The sequence below is a fragment of the Capricornis sumatraensis genome, chromosome 2, assembly GCF_032405125.1.
Source record: "Capricornis sumatraensis isolate serow.1 chromosome 2, serow.2, whole genome shotgun sequence".
Classification (NCBI taxonomy): Eukaryota; Metazoa; Chordata; class Mammalia; order Artiodactyla; family Bovidae; genus Capricornis; species Capricornis sumatraensis.
The window spans coordinates 56,236,980-56,256,822 of record NC_091070.1 but is presented as its reverse complement, the minus strand read 5'-3'; the positions used below and the strand labels follow the sequence as shown (position 1 = coordinate 56,256,822).

The 19,843-nt window shown below is 39.3% G+C and overlaps 1 protein-coding gene across 3 annotated transcripts in view; it reads right to left on the bottom strand.

Annotated features, from left to right (window-relative positions):
• The window catches only part of USP3 (ubiquitin specific peptidase 3), a 97,183-nt gene that overhangs the window by 23,827 nt on the left and 53,513 nt on the right, over positions 1-19,843 (bottom strand). For all 3 annotated transcript variants that reach the window (XM_068963881.1, XM_068963882.1, XM_068963883.1), the window contains 4 exons: positions 17,475-17,588; positions 9,876-10,022; positions 6,505-6,611; positions 6,247-6,327 (listed from right to left, as the gene is read on the bottom strand). In XM_068963881.1, the coding sequence (XP_068819982.1) occupies positions 6,247-6,327; positions 6,505-6,611; positions 9,876-10,022; positions 17,475-17,588 (449 nt within the window). The remainder of the gene's footprint in view (positions 1-6,246; positions 6,328-6,504; positions 6,612-9,875; positions 10,023-17,474; positions 17,589-19,843) is intronic.

Sequence of the window (19,843 nt, the reverse complement as noted above, 5' to 3'; positions counted from 1 at the left end):
AGTGTCTTATAGTTTTCTGAGTACAGATCTTTTGCCTTCTTGGGCAGGCTTATTCCTAGGTATTTTGTTCTTTTTGAAGTGACAGTACATGGGACTGTTTCCTTAATTTCTCTTTCTGACCTTTCATTGTTAGTATACAGAAATCCCAGAAATTTCTGTGTCTTAATTTTGTATCTTACAACTTTACCAGATTCACTGATTAGCTCTAGTGGTTTTCTGGTAATGTCTTTAGGATATCCTATGTATGGTCTTATATCATATCATCTCAAAACAGACACTTCTTTTGGAACCCTTGTTTTTCTTCTGATTGCTCTGGCTTAAGACTTCCAAACCTATGTTGAATGAAAGTCATGAGAGTGGACATCCTTGTCTTGTTCCTGATCTTAGAGGCAATGCTTTCAGATTTTCACTGTTGAGTGTAATGTTAGTGGTGGGTTTGTTGTACGTAGCCTTTATTATGTTGATATAGGTTCCCTCTATGCCCACTTTCTGGAGAGCTTTTTTAATCATAAATGAATGTTAAATTTTATCAAAAGCTTTTTCTGAATCTACTGAGATGATCATAGGGTTTTTATTCTTCAATGCGTTAATGTGGCATATCACACTGATTTGCAGATACTGGAAAATCCTTGTATCCCTGGCTAAATCCCACTTGATCATGGTTAGGGGTCCTTTTAATGTATTATTGAATTCAGTTTGCTAATATTTTGAGAATTTTTGCATCTGTGTTCATTAGTGATAGTGGCCTGTAATTTTCTTTTTTGTGGTATCTTTATCTGGTTTTGGCATCAGGGTGATTGTGGCTTTTTCTATTGAGTTTAGCAGTGTTCCCTACTCTAATATTTTGTAATAGTTTCAGAAGAACAGATATTAAGTCTTCTCTAAGTGTTTGATAGAATTCACCTGTGAAGCCATGTGACCCTAGACTTTTGTTTATTGGAAGTTTTTAAATCACAGTGTCACTTTTAGTATTTAGGACAGGTCTGCTCGCATTTCTTCTGGTTCAGTCTTGGAAGGCTGTGCGTTCCTAAGAATATGTCCGTTTCTCCCAAGCTGTCTATTTCACTGGCATATAGCTGCTTATGGTAGTCTCTTATGATCCTTGTATTTCTGTGGTGTCCACTGTAGCTTAGTTTTTCGTTTCTAATTGTATTGATTTGAGCCCTCTCCTTTTCCTTAATGCATCTGGTAAAGGTTAATCAAGAACCAACTTTTAGTTTCACTGATCTTTTCTATTGTTTTCACTGTCTCCACTTATTTCTGCTCCGATCTTTATGATTTCTACTAATTTTGAGTTTTGTTTTCCTTTCTCTAGTTGCTTTAGCTGTAAGACTAGGCTGTTTACTTGAGATTTTTCTTGTTTCCTGAAGTAAGATTGTCTTACTATAAACTTCCTTCTTAAAATTGCTTTTTCTGTGTCCCCTAGGTTTTGTAATGCAGTGTCCATTTGGTCTAATGTGTCATTTAAGGCCTGTGTTTCCTTACTGATTTTCTGTCTGGATCTGTCCATTGATGTAAGAGGGGTGTTAAAGTCCCCCACTATTGTGTTCCTGTCGACTTCTCCTTTTATGACTGTTAGGAGTTCCTCAATGTATAAGACAAATGCTATGCTGGGTGCATATTTACAATTGTTATATCTTCTTGGACTAATCTTGATTATTTTGTACTGTCCTTTTTTGTCTCTCGTAACATTTTTTTATTTTAAAGTTGATTTTGCCTGATATGAGTATTGCTATTCCAGCTTTCTTTGATTTTCATTTGTATGGAATACCTTTCTCCATCCCCTTTCAGTTTGTATGTCCTTAGATCTGAAGTGGGTCTCTTGAGGACAGCATGTGTGTGTGTGTGTGTCTTGTTTCTATATCCATTCAGCCAATCTGTGTCTTCTGAATGAAGCATTTAATCTGTTTACATTTAAGGTAATTATCAATATATATGTTCTTAAGGCCATTTTGTTAATTGTTTTGGATTTGTTTTCGTAGGTCTTTTTTTTTCCCCTTCCCTTGTGATCTGATGAATATCTTTAGTGTTAGGTTTGGGTTACTTTTTCTTTTTGTGAGCGTGTATCTTATAGGTTTTTGGCTTGCAATTACCATGAGGTTTTGATTTAGCAGTCTATATACATATATATATATGATTAAGTTGCCAGTCTCTTAATTTCAAATGTATTTGTACTCTACTCACCATTGCTGGTCTTAATATTCGTGTGTGATTGATTTCCTAATTTTACTGCTTGGTTGCCTTTACAACAGTGAACTTTCCCATTAGCAATTTTCTCGTTTTCAGTTATAGCCTTAACTTTTCTGTCTAGAAAAGTTCCTTTCCTATTTGTTGTAAAGATGATTTGGGTGTGCTGAGCTCTTAGTTTTTTCTTGTCTGTAAAGCTTTTGATTTCTCTGTCAAAGCTAAGCAAGAGCCTTTCTGGGTAGAGTATTCTTGGTTGTGTGTTTTTCCCTTTCATCACTTTAAATATATCATGCCACTCCCTTCTGGCCTGCAGAGTTTCTGCTTTAAAAAAATCAGCTGATAACCAGACAGGAATTCCCTAGTTCCTTTTAATATTTTCTCTTTAATTTTTGTCAGTTTGATTAATGTGTGTCTTAATGTGTTTCTCATTGGGTTTATCCTGTATGAGACTCTCTGCACTTCTTGGACTTGAGTGTGCATTTCCTTTCCTTAGGGAATTTTTTGGCGATTATCTCTTCAAATACTTTCTCAGGCCCTTTCTTCTCCTTTTGGGACCCCTATAATGAAAATGCTGGTACATTTAATGCCGTCCCAGAAGTCTCTTGGACTGTCCACATTTCTTAATTCTGTTCCAAAGCAGTGATTTCCAGCAATCTGGTGTCCAGCTCACTTTTTCATCTGCCTCATTTATTCTACTACTGATTCCATCTACTGTATTTTTCATTTCAGTTATTGTTCATCTCTGTTTTTTAAAGCATCTAGCTCTTTATTGTATCCCCTCAGTCTATGCCTCCATTCTGTCCTGAGATCTTGGATCTTCTTTACTATTACTACTCTGAATTTTTATTCAAGGAGATTGCCTGTCTTCATTTCGCTTAGTTAGTTGTTCTTGGGTTTTATCTTATTCCTTCATCTAGAACGTATTTCTCTGCCATCTCATTGTATCTAGTTTTGTGCATCTGTGGCCTCTATCTTCCAAGCTGCAGGACTATAATTCTCCTTGGTTCTGGTGCCTTCCCCCTGGTGGGTGAGTTTGGTCCAGGGACTGGTACTTGCCCACTGGTGGGTAGAGCTGGGTTTTGTCCCTCTGATAGGCAGGGCTGTCTCAAGTGATGTGTTTATAGTGACTGTTGGGTGGAGCCAGGTGCCAAAATGGCCACCTCTGGGAGAGCTCACAATGATGAGCCTTCCCTGGGGTGTTCACTACCACTGTCCTTCCCCCTAACAGTGAGCCACAGCTGACCCCCGCCTCCCCAGAACCCCTCTTAAGACCCAAAGGTAGGTCTAGTCCATGCTCCTACGGACTCAGTCCTCTGCCCTGGGCCCCAGTGCGTGTGAAACCACGTGTGCACCCGCAAGAGTGGAGTCTCTTGTCCACCCACTCCTGTGGTGCTCCTACAGTCAAGCCTGACTGGGTTTCAAAGCCAAACGCTCTGGAGGCTCTTTCTCCTGATTCCAGACCCCCAGGCTGGGGAGCCTGATGAGGGGCTCAGAACTCCCACTTCTTAGGGAGAATCTCTGTGATATGATTATTTTCCAGTTTGTGGGTCACCCTCCCACCAGATATGGGAGTTGATTATAAAACAGAAGCGTTCCTTCCATCTCACTTTGACTTCTTTGTCTTTGGGTGTAGAATATCGTTTTTGGTGGGTTTGAGTCTTTTTTTGTCAATGGCTATTCAGCAATCAGTTGCGATTCTGTTGTTTTTGTAAGCAAAGGTGAGCTCATGCCCTACTCCGCCGTACTGTCGCCTGCCTCTTTCTCGTTCTTGAGCAGAAGTTGAGCCCTGACTCACAGGCAGATGTCCTTGATGGTTCCTCATGAACGATAATGCCACTGTGTGCTGCTGTGTCTCTATTGTGCAACTCGGTTACCTTATGAAAGTTTCTGAAATAAGGTGCTTTTTCATCTTGAAATTTTTCTAGCCTTCTGGGTCCTTTACACCTTCTTGAAAATTACCAGCATCACTTGAAAACCTCATTTTGTTGTGTTTCACAGATACTGCATGGTTTAGAAATTCTGAAGCTGACAGTAAGCTCTTTTAATAAAATAAAAATCAAAAGTGTGAGGATTCAAAGGAAAGTCAGTTGAGAATACAGGAAACATGTTTCTGGGCCCCCTGATGCTAATACCAATCTGTATCAGATTTCAGTGAGTCTGTGTCAAGAAAAATTCTATTTGGGATGTGAGGGAAATACAACTTGTCACTTTTCTTGTTTGTAGTAAGTACAGCTTATAACCACCTGTGTAAGCTGTGTCATATACTCTCCTGGATGGTCTCCAGAAAGAAAAATCTCTCAGTATTAGAGCATTCTGGGATAAGATTAATTGAAATGTTACAGAAAGCAATAAGAGCCAAGTATGTGACCAGTTTAGGAGGGGTGGGAGGAATCAGCACTGAGGAAGAGGAGGGCAGAAACGTCAACAAATGAGCGTCTCTGTGTCTTGGAGTCAAAAATCACCTGGACTAAAGCAGTGCTGTTAAACAGGAAATATTATTCAAATATATACCCATATATATATATATATATACACCGAGGAATAACGTTAGTGTTCTTATTGAAATTTTAAGATGAATCCAGTCTAATTTAGATTATATAGTTTAAGGCTAATTCCTTTAAAATTTTCATTGATTTCCTCTCTAAATGATCAAATAATGTTTGTTTTATGCTTAAATTAGCCTGAATTCCCATGCTGTAAATATACAGGGAAGATGATCTGACATTTTCTATCAAGTAAACTCTGATATTTTCTTAATCTCGAACAAACAGGCCAGAAACCGTTTTAGAGAAACATACTGTAACCACATATTTTAGGGGGAAGTGGCATGAATGGGGCTTCCTTAAATTTATTCCATACTCTTGTTCAAAAAAGACAGACAACACTGTCAGATAGATGGAGAACAAACTAAAACCATCTACAAAGTGTCTTCATATACATTTTGCTGAATAATTTGACTCTAGAGCAGCACTGTCCATGCTGGAACTTTCTGCAATAGTGGGAATGTTCTGCATCTGTGATGACCACTGGCCATATATGGCTACTGAGCATCTGAGTTTTAAATTTCGATTAAATTTTAATAGGCACATGTGACTTTGTGGTTGCATGTTGGACAGTGCGGTTTTAGACTAACAGAACCGTCTTCTGTTCTGTAAGAAAAGATTACATAGTATGTATATAAATCATTATGACAATATTACTTAAAATGGTTAAAGGACAAAAGAGAGTTACTTTTGGTGTGCATGCCCTTCAGGGCAGAAACTCTGTACCAGCCTTCAGCGTAGAGTCCTTAAGGGCAGGACACACACTAGAGCCTTTTTTTTTCCTATCCGAGTTTCTTCTTTCTCTTTCCTATCCTAGTTTCTTCTTTCTCTGACTGAAAAGAATAATTAGTCATTTTAGTGGTTGATCAAGCACAGGTCTTTTGCCTTGACTAAAGTAGTTAGTACTCAGGAAGGAAAAAATTTGTTCAAAAATCTCTTAAATGTGAATTTTAATTTTCCAATTAAAAGCAAGGCCTCAGGCTTAGCCAACAGTTGTTATCATCGAGAGCTCTCAAATTATCAGTCATACAAAAAGAGTAAATGACACCACAATTTATAAAGCTTTTCTGAGGTTCTTTCTCCCTCTGGATACTACGGGAATAGCCATTTCATTAGATCAGAAGAAAGTTTTGTGATAGATTTACAATTATTAAAAAGAACACAAGAGTCTGGGGCAGAATGGATACATATGCGTGTATGCATGGCTGAGTCCCTTTGCTGTCCACCTGAAACTATCACAACATTAGTAATCGACTACACGCCAATACAAAATAAAAAGTTCAAAAATAAAAAGAGAAAGGTAAGAAATATATTACACTTGACAGCAGGTCAATACCTCTGGCAGGTATTCTTGCTAACAATTTTTTTGGACAGGAAGAGACATTCAGGTTTGACTTAAGTTATAGCACAAATTCATTAAAACAACAACACAGCACTTACAGATGAAGCTTATAAATGTATTATTCAGCTATTTCAGGGTAGGGGAAGAAATGCCAGAACATTAAAGTATCTTTACCTCGTAATGAACAAGTTGGTCCATTTTCTTGATTCTTAGAGCGCTTATTTCTGAACTGACTTGGAATATCTAATGAAAGGTCTTAAAAGGAAATAGGAAAACAGAACTGTTAAAGGAATATATAACCACACACAAAAAAATTTCCAAAAATGATGTATTTTTAAGGATTTATCTCTTTACTGTCTTAGCTTTCAAAGGAAACAATGCAGTTATTGTTTTAATACAGTATCATATCATCACATGCCAAATATGTCTTACCTAGGAATGGATCAAACTTTCTAGATTCTGTCCCACATATGAGACAGTTAACTTCATTTTGGAGAATGCCTCCGAATATAGCCGTGACAACCGTAGATGCTCCATTTCTAAAGAAAATCACATAGGAAAATATCTCAGTAAAAAACTAAAATATATGTAAAAGCTCCTCTAGGTCACTCCCCACTCCCTTTGGGGGATATATAATTTAAATTATAGAATAACACAAAAGCTTAAAAGCTAAATAGATATATACCAAATAAAAGGTTTAAGCCACTGGCCTTCCTCCGACCCCTCTCCCAATCCCACTACTTTCTATAAAACAAAAGTTACTAACACTGAACATTTGCCATTACTAATAGATCACATACATACTTGTACTCAGAGCAAGAGGACCCCTTTTCCCTCAAATATACCCCTCAGGAACAGGAACCCCCCGTATATTAGACCCTTTGCAAGATTTCTCATCATATGGAGCTCTCTCTAAATTACATTACTTTGAACAACAGCCTTCATCAAAGATAGTTTAAGATTTTTTTTAGATGTTCACATTTGGGGAAAATGAGGTAAATACATTTAACATATACTTAGTCATCACTGGTAGAGATGTGATTTCACAATTAAACACTTAAACAATATAATTGTTTTCATCTCTTGTAGAGATGAAAAATGTATACAGCACTGTAAGAACAGTAAGACACTATCTGTCCTAACGTTACTTAACCTATGTGTGCCTCAGCTTCATCAAATGTAAAACAGGAATAAATCCGTCTACCTTAGAAGCCTGGTGATGAGGAAACGAGAATATACGTACACTGCTTTTCAGACAAGTGCTTACCAGAAAGAAAGCCCTCTGAGTAAGCCTGTTTGATCTGAATAATCAGGGCTGCACCCGCCTTCTGCTTGTCTTCTCTTCCCCAAGTACATCCTGGATGTGCACCTCACTCTGTGACAGGTGTGCGGCGTGCCACGGTTTGGAGAGTAACAGCTGACAAGGTGCATATCAGTCACAGTATGATTAGCAAGCACTTATGTACTTAGGTGCCAGGCTCCATTCTAAATACTTTCCATGTGCTAAACTAATCCTCACAACAACTCTGAGGTAGAGAAGATTATCCCCATTTTACAGACAAGGAAGCTGAGTTTCAAAGATTAAGTAACTTGGCCTGAGTTCACACAGCTGGCTTGACCTGAGCACCTTCTCTGAACACTATGCTCCTTCTCTTAACAATACTGTATTGATGGGTATATACTTTGGTAAAAAATATTTAAAATCCCAAATGGCTCCAGGTTTCACTGCAACCACAGGAACCCACATAAAACTGTCAACAGAACAAATAAAGATAAATCAGAATATAAATGAAATTAAATTATTATGGTACTGAGGTTATTTTACTGTGTACTTTCATTAACAGCACTACAGTGAACACAAATGCGAACTTTTGGGCATTTATGCAGTTATCTGAGCCAGTATATTGCTCTTTTTTACTAACAGTAATTTGAGGTGGTTTACTGTCACTTGCAGTCAATAGTATTCCTAACACACTGAACCATACTTTGAGTTGCTCCAAATGAAACCTATTGCAATGATGAGACAGAAAAAACCTACCCAAGCAAACCTATTATTTTAAAAGTTCTGCTTCCTTTTCTTTGAAAGGGCTTCCTTCTGTACTGGTAAAAGAAATACACTGCAGCTTTTTAAGCTGTTCATAAGATACATGACTTTAGCATTACAAAGGATATACCCCCAAAAAAATATACTGAAAATAAAGGGTTTATGACTGATCCTTTCATACTGATATTCACATACTCGGCTGCCTTTAATTAACATGGAAACTGCTTTATTAAAAAGCAGTACATTTAAACTCAATGTACTTCTTCCTTTACAATTTCTTCCTCTGAAAAAAAAGATACTAATCAAGTCTTGGCTATTTTAAAACGAGATTCACAAATTATTTCAAAATCACTCTTCTACTTATTATAACTGCACACCAAGAAAAGTGTAAATATTACTTGGACAGGCTGTTATGCTGAGAGGGTCCTTTATACTTGCACTAATGATTTTCTATACATTAAAAAGAACCCACCTGCTATTCATTTCTACCATCCTCACCCCCACCTTCAGTAGGGTTTGATGTATTTATATGAATAAATACAAATATAGGAGACCTTTTTTGTTGATTTTTTTTTTGTAGTTTTACCAAGTCTCATCCTTAGATCCTGAAATGCATCCTCCAGTGAATTTAAGGAAATATAAACAAGCCTGAGTTTTTAATATCTGAGAAGGGAACAGCTAACCACTCCAGTATTCTAGCCTGGAGAATTCCATGGACTGTACAGTCCAGAGGGTCACAAAGAGTCAGGCACGACTGAGCAGCTTTCACTTTTATGTTCCTAACTCACTGCTGCTGCTAAGTCACTTCAGTCGTGTCCGACTCTGTGTGACCCCATAGACAGCAGTCCACCAGGCTCCATTGTCCCTGGGATTCTCCAGGCAAGAACACTAGAATGGGTTGCCATTTCCTTCTCCTAATGAAATTTAAAATCTACTATTATTTAAAATATCACTAAAAGATATGGATTAATACTGAAAACTCAGGAGTTACTAAAAGAACAACCTGTGACTATCACAAAATGTGATACCCCTCACTTCACAAGGACTCGCCTTCTTAGAGTCCAGCTCAGTATCCTCTGTGTATGAGTATATCATCACATAAAATACAAGACAGAATTTGTTATTTAATACTATGTTTGAATTGATGCTAGCAGCAGGGACATTTCTACCAGATCACAGTTCCTTCCCCCTCTATACTCGTTTCTAACTTGAACATAGCTACTAGGACCTTGAGGACCAAACATTTTAAGAAGTATGGCCATTCATATTAATTGCCCTTCTCTGATACAATCAGATTAACTATGAGACTACCGATTTATGAACTGCCAAGCAATAATACTACAGCAACCCTATATATTATTTTCTTTCGTTCTTTGGGAAATTCATCTTATAAAGTCCCTTTCCTGCACAGATAAAGTTTTTCCCAAAATTTGAACACAAGGAGACAAATAACCAAAATCCAAGCTGAAATAAAAGTCGATTATGTCTCCTTTAGCAAAATAAACATTCTGATCTCAATGTATATTTGGGAGTATTAGTACTTGGGAAAGCAACCCAAAAGGTTCTTTTGTTCATATTGAGAGGCAAAAAACCCCCCAAATTCAGAAAAGTTATCAGTGCCTCAGTGTGATTAAAGAACAGGTTAAAAATATAAAATTATTTTTGGAAAAGTTAAGTCCAAAATGAAGCTGTAGGAAAATACACATTCAAAATATTTTAAGCCTTCATGATTAGTGAACAAATAGAAATGAAATCTTACATGCAACATTTGTTACTTGCAGACAGAGTAGAATTCTCTTGCAGAATTGAAGAGCGGGAAATACCGTTGAAACCACCCTGGAGTTCCAAGTGCAGGTGGTCTAGCAGGTAGCGCATGAACTCATGGGCATCCTGCTGCTGATAGCCCCTTGAAGCAAACAGACACAGTCACTGAGCGGCTCTGCCTCCCCGGCCAGACACACTGAAGTGATGGGAGGGCCGCAACGCTGCACTCAGAACACACGGAGGCTCCCTCACCCCTCATCCTCACTTCCTTCTTGTCTTACACATAAAATTACCTTCAAGACAGAATTCCACTTCTTAAAAATAAGTTTGGAAACACAGACTAGTAGCGCTAATTGGACTTAGTGATCTCAACTGACCTCACCTAAGGGGAACACTGAGAGGCAAAAAGGGGGTTGCGTGACCTGCCTGAAGTCCTACAGCAGGAGAGTAACAGAGATGGGACCAAACCCTGTCTCCTGGATGGACTGTGAAGCTCCTCATTTCCACACAGCCTCTCTAGGAGACGCTCACATATTAAAACTTCACATCATACCTGCACCAGAAAACTAGGTCTGAAGTTTTATTAAAGTTTGTTTTAAGAAATAAAATCTTCAGATTAAAAGATACTAATTTTGAAACACTGGCTGAAAGGAAGAAAAATTTTATCTAAAGAGCTAAAGATGTCTAACATTCTATGTTTACATCCTAATCTCTGATTCAAAGGACATTTTTTTTAAACAAATAAAATTTTCAAAATGCATTGACACATATACAATTATGCTCTAGCCTAAAACTTGAATATGTATAGCCACATATTCTGGGGTTATTTCTTATACTCTATTCAGTCAGGAAATTCTATGGGATTCTTATGCTAATACATATCAATGACAATACAAAGTAATGAAATCTGACAAAATTAAGCTGGTACAGCTAGAAGGGTTAGAGGTTTATGTAGATAAGTCAGCAGTGACGTCTAAAGCACATTTATAAAATTATGGATAGGAAAGACTTCTGCCTACATTTTTTACCAGCATGGAAGGTTCTCTTTAATCTCTGCCCTAAGTGACAAGTTTTCTGGCCTGGTCTGGAGTCAAAATTTTCATCACCCTTCTAGGCAGTGGTTCCACAAACAAAATTTCTTTTAACCAGATTTTCCCCCTTTTCCTAAAATTTCTCCTGGAAATAAATTATGGAAATGATCTGCCTAATCAATGGAATTTACATCGAAAGTCAGTATGTCACTGTAACTTTTTCTAAACTATTTAGTAACTAAATAGTAATACATATGTTGTTCAAGTATTTAAGACTCATGAATAAAATGTTAAACAAGTTAAAAGTAAAACTATTCAAAGTTGGTAGTTCCTTTATATATATCTAAGGAGATGCTTTAAACCCTTCCAATATACATCTTTTTCATGACTCAAAGATAAGATCAGTATCTCAGGTTATATCTGAAATTCTATCCTATATAAAAAAGTTTTATTCTCTGACCAAAATAACCTAATATCTAATCATAATTTTGTAAAATGGATCATTAAAACCTTTATCTTACAGTTATGTCAATTTGCATTTTCATCAAACACATATCCATCCCTTAAAATAACCTGCCTAGTGTACATTAATGACCATTTCCAACCACACCATGATTCTCTTTCCTTATATCAAAATACACTATTTTCTACTGTTTCTTTTACCATTAGAAATACATTTGGTGATCTATATGAGATCATGGAACACCCATTGTTTCATAAAGGTAAATTATAGGCATCTGTTACAATTTGTGATCTTTACCCAGAGAAGGAAAAGTCTGTGTTTCTTCTAGGACTTTTTTTTTTTCATTCTGACTTAAGAGACATTTACAATTCCATTTTTAAACATTTAAACAAAGCCTCTCATTGACTTATCTGAAGAATGGCAGCACCAGTTTCACCACTGTTCCTTATCCTCACTTGTTTGTGACCTCACATAAAGATTACCTCTTTCTCTTTAATGTCTGTAGGAAATCTGTATCATAAAGACAAATCATCTTAGACAGCACACTGCAAACATAAAAAGCCTAGACGATCATAAGGCCTCCATTCTGAATGAGGGGTGCTGCTGAGGCACAACACACAGGAACATAGAGCAACTGTCTCTTCACAGAGTTAGGGCACGGGGGGACAAGCCATATGTATTCAGATCTTAGGGCAAAGAAAGGTGCCAATGAAGAAAACGTTACTCTGTGCCTGTTTAAGTGAAAAGCAGGTATTCCAAATGAAACAGACACCACATAATACAAGCACACACACACACGCACCCGTACAAGGCTCCACATGCACAGCTGTGATCCAGGCCTATGCACTACTGGCCGTCCGCTGCTAGGTAAGGACCGCTGCACTACGTGTGAAATGGCGAAGACCAGCGCGGGACAGGATAGGCCACTACAGAGCCAAATTTTATCACTCTAAAACAAGCTTCTTCTGAAATGTCTAGGACACATGAGAGCTTTAGGTTCTGTTCATATTTAAAATAAACTACAATTTTGCCCAAATTATCTGCAAAACCAAAAGCAGTTACAATTAGCTATTTCTACCCAGTGTAAGGCATCAATCAAGGCTGAGTTTCTTCGAGACAAAAATACTAAAAAATGAAAATAATAATGTTTTTGTTTATAAACACACAAAAAACCCATACAACAGATAAATTCCTAATTAGAATTCATACAGGTGTACCTCGTTTTACTGCACTTTGCTTTACTGTGCTTTGCAGGTACTGTGGTTTTTACAAGTCACAGGTCTGTGGCAAGTCTGTTGGGGCCATTTTCCAACATTTGTTCACTCTGTGTCTCTATCACATTTTGGTAATTCCTGTACTACTTTAAATCTTTCTGTTATTATTTTTGCATTTGTCAATGTGATCAATGGTCCATGATCTTTGATGTTACTCTGGTCATTGTTTTAGGGTGCCACAACCATGTAAGGCAGCAAACTTAGTAAATGTCGTGTGTTCTGACTGCTCCACCGACAGGCTGGTCCTGTCTTTCTCCCTCCCTCCGGCCTCTCTATTCCCTGAGACACGATGATATTCAAATTAGGCCAAATAACAACCCTTAATGGCCTCTTAAGTGTTTAACTGACAGGAAGAGTCGCAAGTCTCTCATTTTAAATCAAAAGCTAAAAGGATTAAGCTTAGTAAGGAAGATATGTCAAAAGCCAGGAGGGGCCAAAAGCCAGGCCTCTTGCACCAAACAGTTAGACAGGTTGTGAAAGCAAAGGAAAAGTTCTTGAAGGAACTTAAAAGTGCTGCCCCAGTGAAGACACCATTAATTTAAAAAGTGAGATCCTATTGCCAATATGGAGAAAGTTTTATCAGTCTGGACAGAAGATCAACCCAGCCACAACATTTCCTTCAGCCAAAGCCTAATTTAGAGCAAAGCCTTAATAACTCTCCTCCATTCCAGGAAGGCTGAGAGAGGTGAGGAAGCTGTAGGAGAAAAGCCTGAAGTTAGCAGAGGTTGGTAAGCGAGGTTTCAAGAAAGAATCCGTCTCCCTAACATAAATGTGCAAGGTGAAGTGGCAACTGCTGATTGGAACCTGCAGCAAGATACCCAGATCTTGCTAAGATCAATAATGAAGGTGGCTACACTAACCAACAGATTTTCAATGTTGACAAAACAGCTTTATATTGGAAGAAGATGTCATCTCGGACTCTCACGGCTAGAGAGGAGAAGTCAAGGTCCGGCTTCAGAGGACAGAGTGACTCTCTTGCTAGGGGCTAATGCAGCTGGAGTCTTGAAGTTGAAGCCAGTGCTCATTTACCGCTCTGCAAATCCTAAGGCCATTAAGAATAATGCTCCATCTACTCTGCCTGTGCTTTATAAATGGAGCCACAAAGCCTGGATATGGCACATCTGTTTACAACATTGTTTACTGAATATTTTAAGCCCACTGTTGACACCTACTGCCCAGAAAAGATTTCTTTCAAAATATTACTGCTCAAGGACCACACACCTGTGAGGTGTTGCCCATAAGCTCTGATGAAGACATACAATGAGATGAAAGTTGTTTTCAAGGGATCAAACTCTCTGGATATTGACATCTGTTAACCAAGGAAAATGGGCTTTCTAAACTATAAAAAAAATTTACTTTGGGATTATAACTACAATAAAAACATAATTCGAGACTCACTTCATTTCCACTTTGGCATGTTATAAGAACATTACCCTGTACACATAATAGGTAGTGGTGGTTTAGTCACTAAGTCATGTTCGACTCTTTTGTCACCCCATAGATTGCAGCCCGCCAAGCTTCTCTGTCCATGGGATTTTCCAGGTAAGCATCCTGGAGTGGGTTGCCATTTCCTCCTCCAGGGGATCTTCCCGACCGAGGGATCCAACCCAGGTCTCCTGCACTGCAGGAGGATTCTTTACCAACGGAGCCACCAGGGAAGCCCTATACATATGACAGGAGTAACAGTTATAAGAAGAAAACCCTACTTCACAGCCTTACCCCAGGGCATTGGGCAGTGACCCTGCACTATGACTTTATCCATGACACAATCTCAAGACCTAGGTCTAACCAAGAGAAAATGATTCTTTGAGAAACCCACTCCAGTAGTCTTGCCTGAAAAATCCCATGGACAGAGGAGCCTGGTGGGCTACAATCCTTGAGGTCACAGAGAGTAAGACACAACTTGGTGACTGAGCAACAACATGAAACTGGGGAACAATCTGAATTATTACAGAAAAAGAGAAAACCCTGCTGAGAACACAGAGACATCTTACTCTGCTCAGTCGCTCAGTCATTAGCGAGCTCTAAGAGGCCATGTTTTATAGGAATCAGTCCAGCAACGCCATCCAAATTTCTCAACATGGTCAGCTTTTCCAGTTCTTTTCTTTCATCGGTAGGAATAACAGAATGTGTAAAATTAAGTAGCTAAAAACTGACTCATGCTCACAGCTAGAATAAATAAACTGGTAGAGGTAATGGGCAGATTTAGATGAAAAGCAGAATTAAATGAAGGGGGAACTGAGTCACCATGCAGTCCAAGCAGAAGAGTTGAGACAGCTGGTGGGCCTCACGTGGGCATGCGGACAAGCTACTACAAGTTTACTGTGAACACATCTATCACTGACCAGTGCCATAAAGACCTGGGTTCTCATTCTAGTCCTAACCCTACTAGACGTACAACAATGAACTGCTCTCCTCTGTCGAAGCTTCATCGTCTCTAAAATGAAGCTAACACTTCCTGTGGATAATAACTGCAGCCATGAAATTAGACGACCCTTGCTCTCTGGAAAGAAAGCTATGACAAACCTAGACAGAGTATTAAAAAGCAAAGATATCACTTTGCCGACAAAGGTCCAAATACTCAAAGCTATGATTTTTCCAGTAGTCATGGATGGATGTGAGAGTCAGCCCATAAGGAAGGCTGAGTGCTAAAGAATTGATGCTTTTGAACTGTGGTGTTGGAGAAGACTCTTGAGAGTCCTTTGAACAGCAAGAAGATCAAACCAGTAATTCTTAAAGGAAATCAACCCTGAGTACTCATTGGAAGGACTAATGCTGAAACTTCAACACTTTGGCCACCTGATACGAACAGCCAACTTACTGGAAAAAGACTCAGATGCTGGGAGAGATTGAAGGCAAAAAGGAGAAAAGAGTGGCAAAGGATGAGATGGTTGGATAGCTGACTGAATCATGGCTAGTCCAAATCAAGTCCATTACCGATTCAATGGACACGAACTTGGGCAAAGTTCATGGGAGATAGCGAAGGGCAGGGAGGCCTGGCTGCAGTCTATGGGGATGCAGAGTTGGACATGACTTAGCTACTGAACAACAGCAACGCTTCCTACGGGAATTCTGTTGTTTCTTAATGAAGATCAGATATAAAATACCCAAAGTGCTTGGCACATAACAGATATTCAACAAATGGAAGCACTTTTTATCTGGTAACAAAACACAAGGATTAAATCCCTATCAAGAGTCTAACTAGGTCAGTTCAGTCGCTCAGTCGTGTCTGACTCTTTGCAACCCCATAGACTGCAGCATGCCAGGTTTCCCTGTCCATCACCAACTCCCAGAGCTTACTCAAACTCATGTCCATTGAGTCGGTGATGCCATCCAACCATCTCACCCTCTGTCGTCCCCTTCTCCTCCTGCTTTCAATCTTTCCCATCATCAGGGTTTTTTCCAATGAGTCAGTTCTTCACATCAGGTGGCCAAAGTATTGGAGCTTCGGCTTCAGCATCAGTCCTTCAATGAACTCAGGACTTATTTCCTTTAGGATGGACTGGTTGGATCTCCTTGCAGTCCAAGGGGCTCCTGAGTCTTCTTCAACAGCACAGTTCAAAGGCATCAATTTTTCAGTGCTCAGCTTTCTTTATGGTCCAACTCTCACATCCATATATGACTACTGGAAAAACCATAGCTTTGACTAGACAGACTTTTGTTGGCAAAGTAATGTCTCTGCTTTTTAATATGCTATCTAGGTTAGTCATAGCTTTTCTTCCAACAAGCATCTTTTAATTTCATGGCTGCAGTCACTACCTGCAGTGATTTTGGAGCCCAAGAAAATAAAATTGTCTAACTAGGTGATTGATAGAAATTTCTACCAGTGATTAGCAATAACTTAACAATCATTTCTACCTTTCCTATTTAGAGTCAGATAATTCTAAAATTCTTACAAGATATTCCTTCCTGAGAGGAGATTTAAATAACATGAAATATAAAAGAAATATCCTTCAAAACAAAGACCAGGGTTAGCAATAGTCAATTACATCTGATCCTCAAGGCCACACTCTTCAGGAAGGCAACAAGTTACAGTCCTATTACCCTTCAGATACTTCTCCACACTACCCATAGAGCTGAACCACTCTGAGACAATCAAGCAAGATATACTGCTAAGGTTTACTACACCATGCTGGCTTTAAAAAAGGAGAGGAGCATATACTAGATGCCAGAATCATGACTAGTAAGAACCATGATGTGCTTCAGAAAGATGAAATCAGCAGAAGGTGGCAAAGGCTGTTGTCAAACACCCGCAGTGCTTCAAATCTGCTGCTCGCTACAGGGCTGATGAGCCTAGGAGAAGAGGGGCTTTTCTGACAGCAGGGCGCTTCCCTCTCAAGCGAGACTAGATAAACAACATGGGAAACTCAGTGACTCTGCAGCCATGTAAGGAGACGATCTGTTCATTTGTTACTGTCTGAAAAATGAATCTTATGGACTTAACTGCAGTCTGGAATACAGTACCATGGTTTTCTACTGATTACATCTGGATTTTTTTTTAGCTGAAATAAGACAGTATATGATGATAATTACTGTTTATAAGATTTTAAAAGAATCAAGGAAATTTTGTCCAGTATGTTTTTCTAGAGCACATAAGTTATTTATAAGGTCTTTGTTTTTATAACAACAAAATGCCCTGCTTTTTGTTAAAGACATTTCTAAGGTCTATTATTTAAACACATTGTCTAGGATATATCCAACTTATTTTCTCCTTAGAAAACAAAACAGTCTTCATTACTGAGAATACCACTTGTTGGAAACTGTTTCAGGAACAATGTAAGGACTAATATTCATGTTTTAAATATCCGTCATTAAATATTACTTACCTAAAATTGGGCATAATCTTCCAAACAACATAAAATAAGGACTCTGGGCTAAATGCAGTCTGGCTACCTTGCCATAAAGCACAGAGTGTCTTCCTAAACTCTTCCACCAGAGACCTGGAAGAGAGGAAGGGATGATGAGACCCCGCGGCATTCGCGAGAGGCTAGTGTTTTAGTACACAATGCCAAACTGTCTAAAATTCACAAATATGAAAACAAAACATTTGGTCTCTTCTGAACTAAATCTGACAGTTAAGTAACAGCATCTCAAAAACCCATGCAAAAAGCGGTAATTACTTGACAAAACTAGTTTTTTAATTATATGGTGAACTCCTGAGTATGCCATCATACTTGTAAAATAAAGCAATGGATAAGTTACAAACCAAATTACTTACTGATGCATATTTTAAAGTATGTAAAACAGGTAATAGAATCTCTTGTCCACCTCCTGGCTCTCTCCTTCTTGCCCCTCACTAGGAGCACTTCTCAGACTTGTTTAGGACTATCTGCTCATCTCTGCCGCAGAGAGTTAATCTGATCGCAGAGCTTCAAAACCCACCTCTGTCCTAGTGACTCTCAAATCCAAATCTGAAATCCACATTTTTCACACAACTGCTTTTATCCAGGTGTCTCCAGGTCCCAGCAGGAACTTCCTACTGGGCATCCTCTGTCTCTTCTCACCCATCATGTCCTAAACCTGCTCCCTGCACTCTCCCTACGGCTGCTCGGGCTCCACTCACTCCCCCCACAGGAATACAACTTCCACTTTTTTCTTGGCACATGAGTTCATGGAATAAAAAATTCTGAGTGTGTCCACTTCCGACAAATCCCCTTAAAGAGAAAGAGTGGTCCTGCTTCACTCCTTCTTTCTGCCTTCCGGCTAGAGTGAGGTTGAATGGTGGTTCCCCAGCAGCACTGTGGACAATGTAGATGAGAGCCCAGGGATGGTGGACAGGGCGTCAGGTGAGCCCGGTAAGTCCGAGAAACGGAGCTAGGTGGGCAAGCTCCAATTTTTACAGAAGAAAATAAACCAGGGGTGCTTAAGTCCCCGTTAGTTTCGGGTTTCTATGCACAAAGGTAACTTTAAACACCTCCTCAACTGCAATGACTATGTGTCAATACAGCTACCATCCTCATAGAAACCTGGTTGATGCCACAGAGAATCTCGCCACCTTCTTTCTCAACCCCTGTTATCCAACAGGTTCCTGAGATAAAGATTATGTTTTTTACTTCCTAGTACCTAAATCCTCATCCTATGTTTGAGGAACTCCATCTTAAGAGTCTTCTGAGAGTCAAAGGCTGCCTCCCTCTATGGAAGCTGAAAACACTAAATACTTACTCCTCAACCCTTGCCCCACTCCCTCCTTGCAGCCAGGATTCAGGTACATGGCCTTGGTATGCCTATTTGAAGCAGGAACTAGAAAAGAAGCTATGACAGCGCCAAGTCATTTCAGGTGGCAGCGAGCATCTTCAGGAGCGTGGGGGCAGTTTGCGGGGAGATGGGAGAGCAATCACAGCAGCTTCCACCCAGCACCAACTCCAGCAGTGCTGGCAATGGGAAAGCTTAGGCAGGGCATGGACAGTTGGTCCTAATAAGAACACCTTTATGGATGACTGGACTCTAGACCTGATTTCCCACCCATCTGGTAATGGTAAGTTCACTGAAGACCTTCAACAAATTCCTTTTCTGCATAAAACGGCCAGAGGCAGTTTCTGTAATTTGTAACTAAACCCTAAATCACACTAATGCATCCAGTACTACTAATTCTTCCCTTTTGTGCACGTGTATTTTTTCCTCTTCATTTCACCGCTATTCCCTCTAACCAGTTACTATAAAGTGTGAAGCCTCCTTGAACGCAGGCATGTGCTGGCTCATCCTGCACGCTGCTGCCAAAGCAGACTCTTACAACTGCACTCCTCGTGGCGTCATGCCCTCCCTGCGCCGACGCCTGGCTTCAGTGCACACTCCTCCCTGCAACCATTCTAACACGGTCTACGCTATTCTCCCTCAGCCAGACAGAGGAACAGTGTCAGACCGTTAAGTACTAGACTACGTGTGGCTTTTCAGAATGTGTGGGGATGGGGTGTATAACATTACATTGTTATAGCCTCATTTCAGTAATGTTAAGGTGCCTCTTACAGCCATGATAAAATGATACAACTTCTGAACCCCAACAGAACATGGTTTGAATTTGAATACATATTGTTTTGGTTCTCAACAATCACTTGTCACTTCCTCCTCCCACATCAACTAACAATTGACTGTATTGCCTGCCCCACAATGAATTTGATAACTGCAAATTAATTATTCAAGACAGGTTTACCTAACCCTATCACACAAATTAATTCACAAAGACTAATGACATTCATGC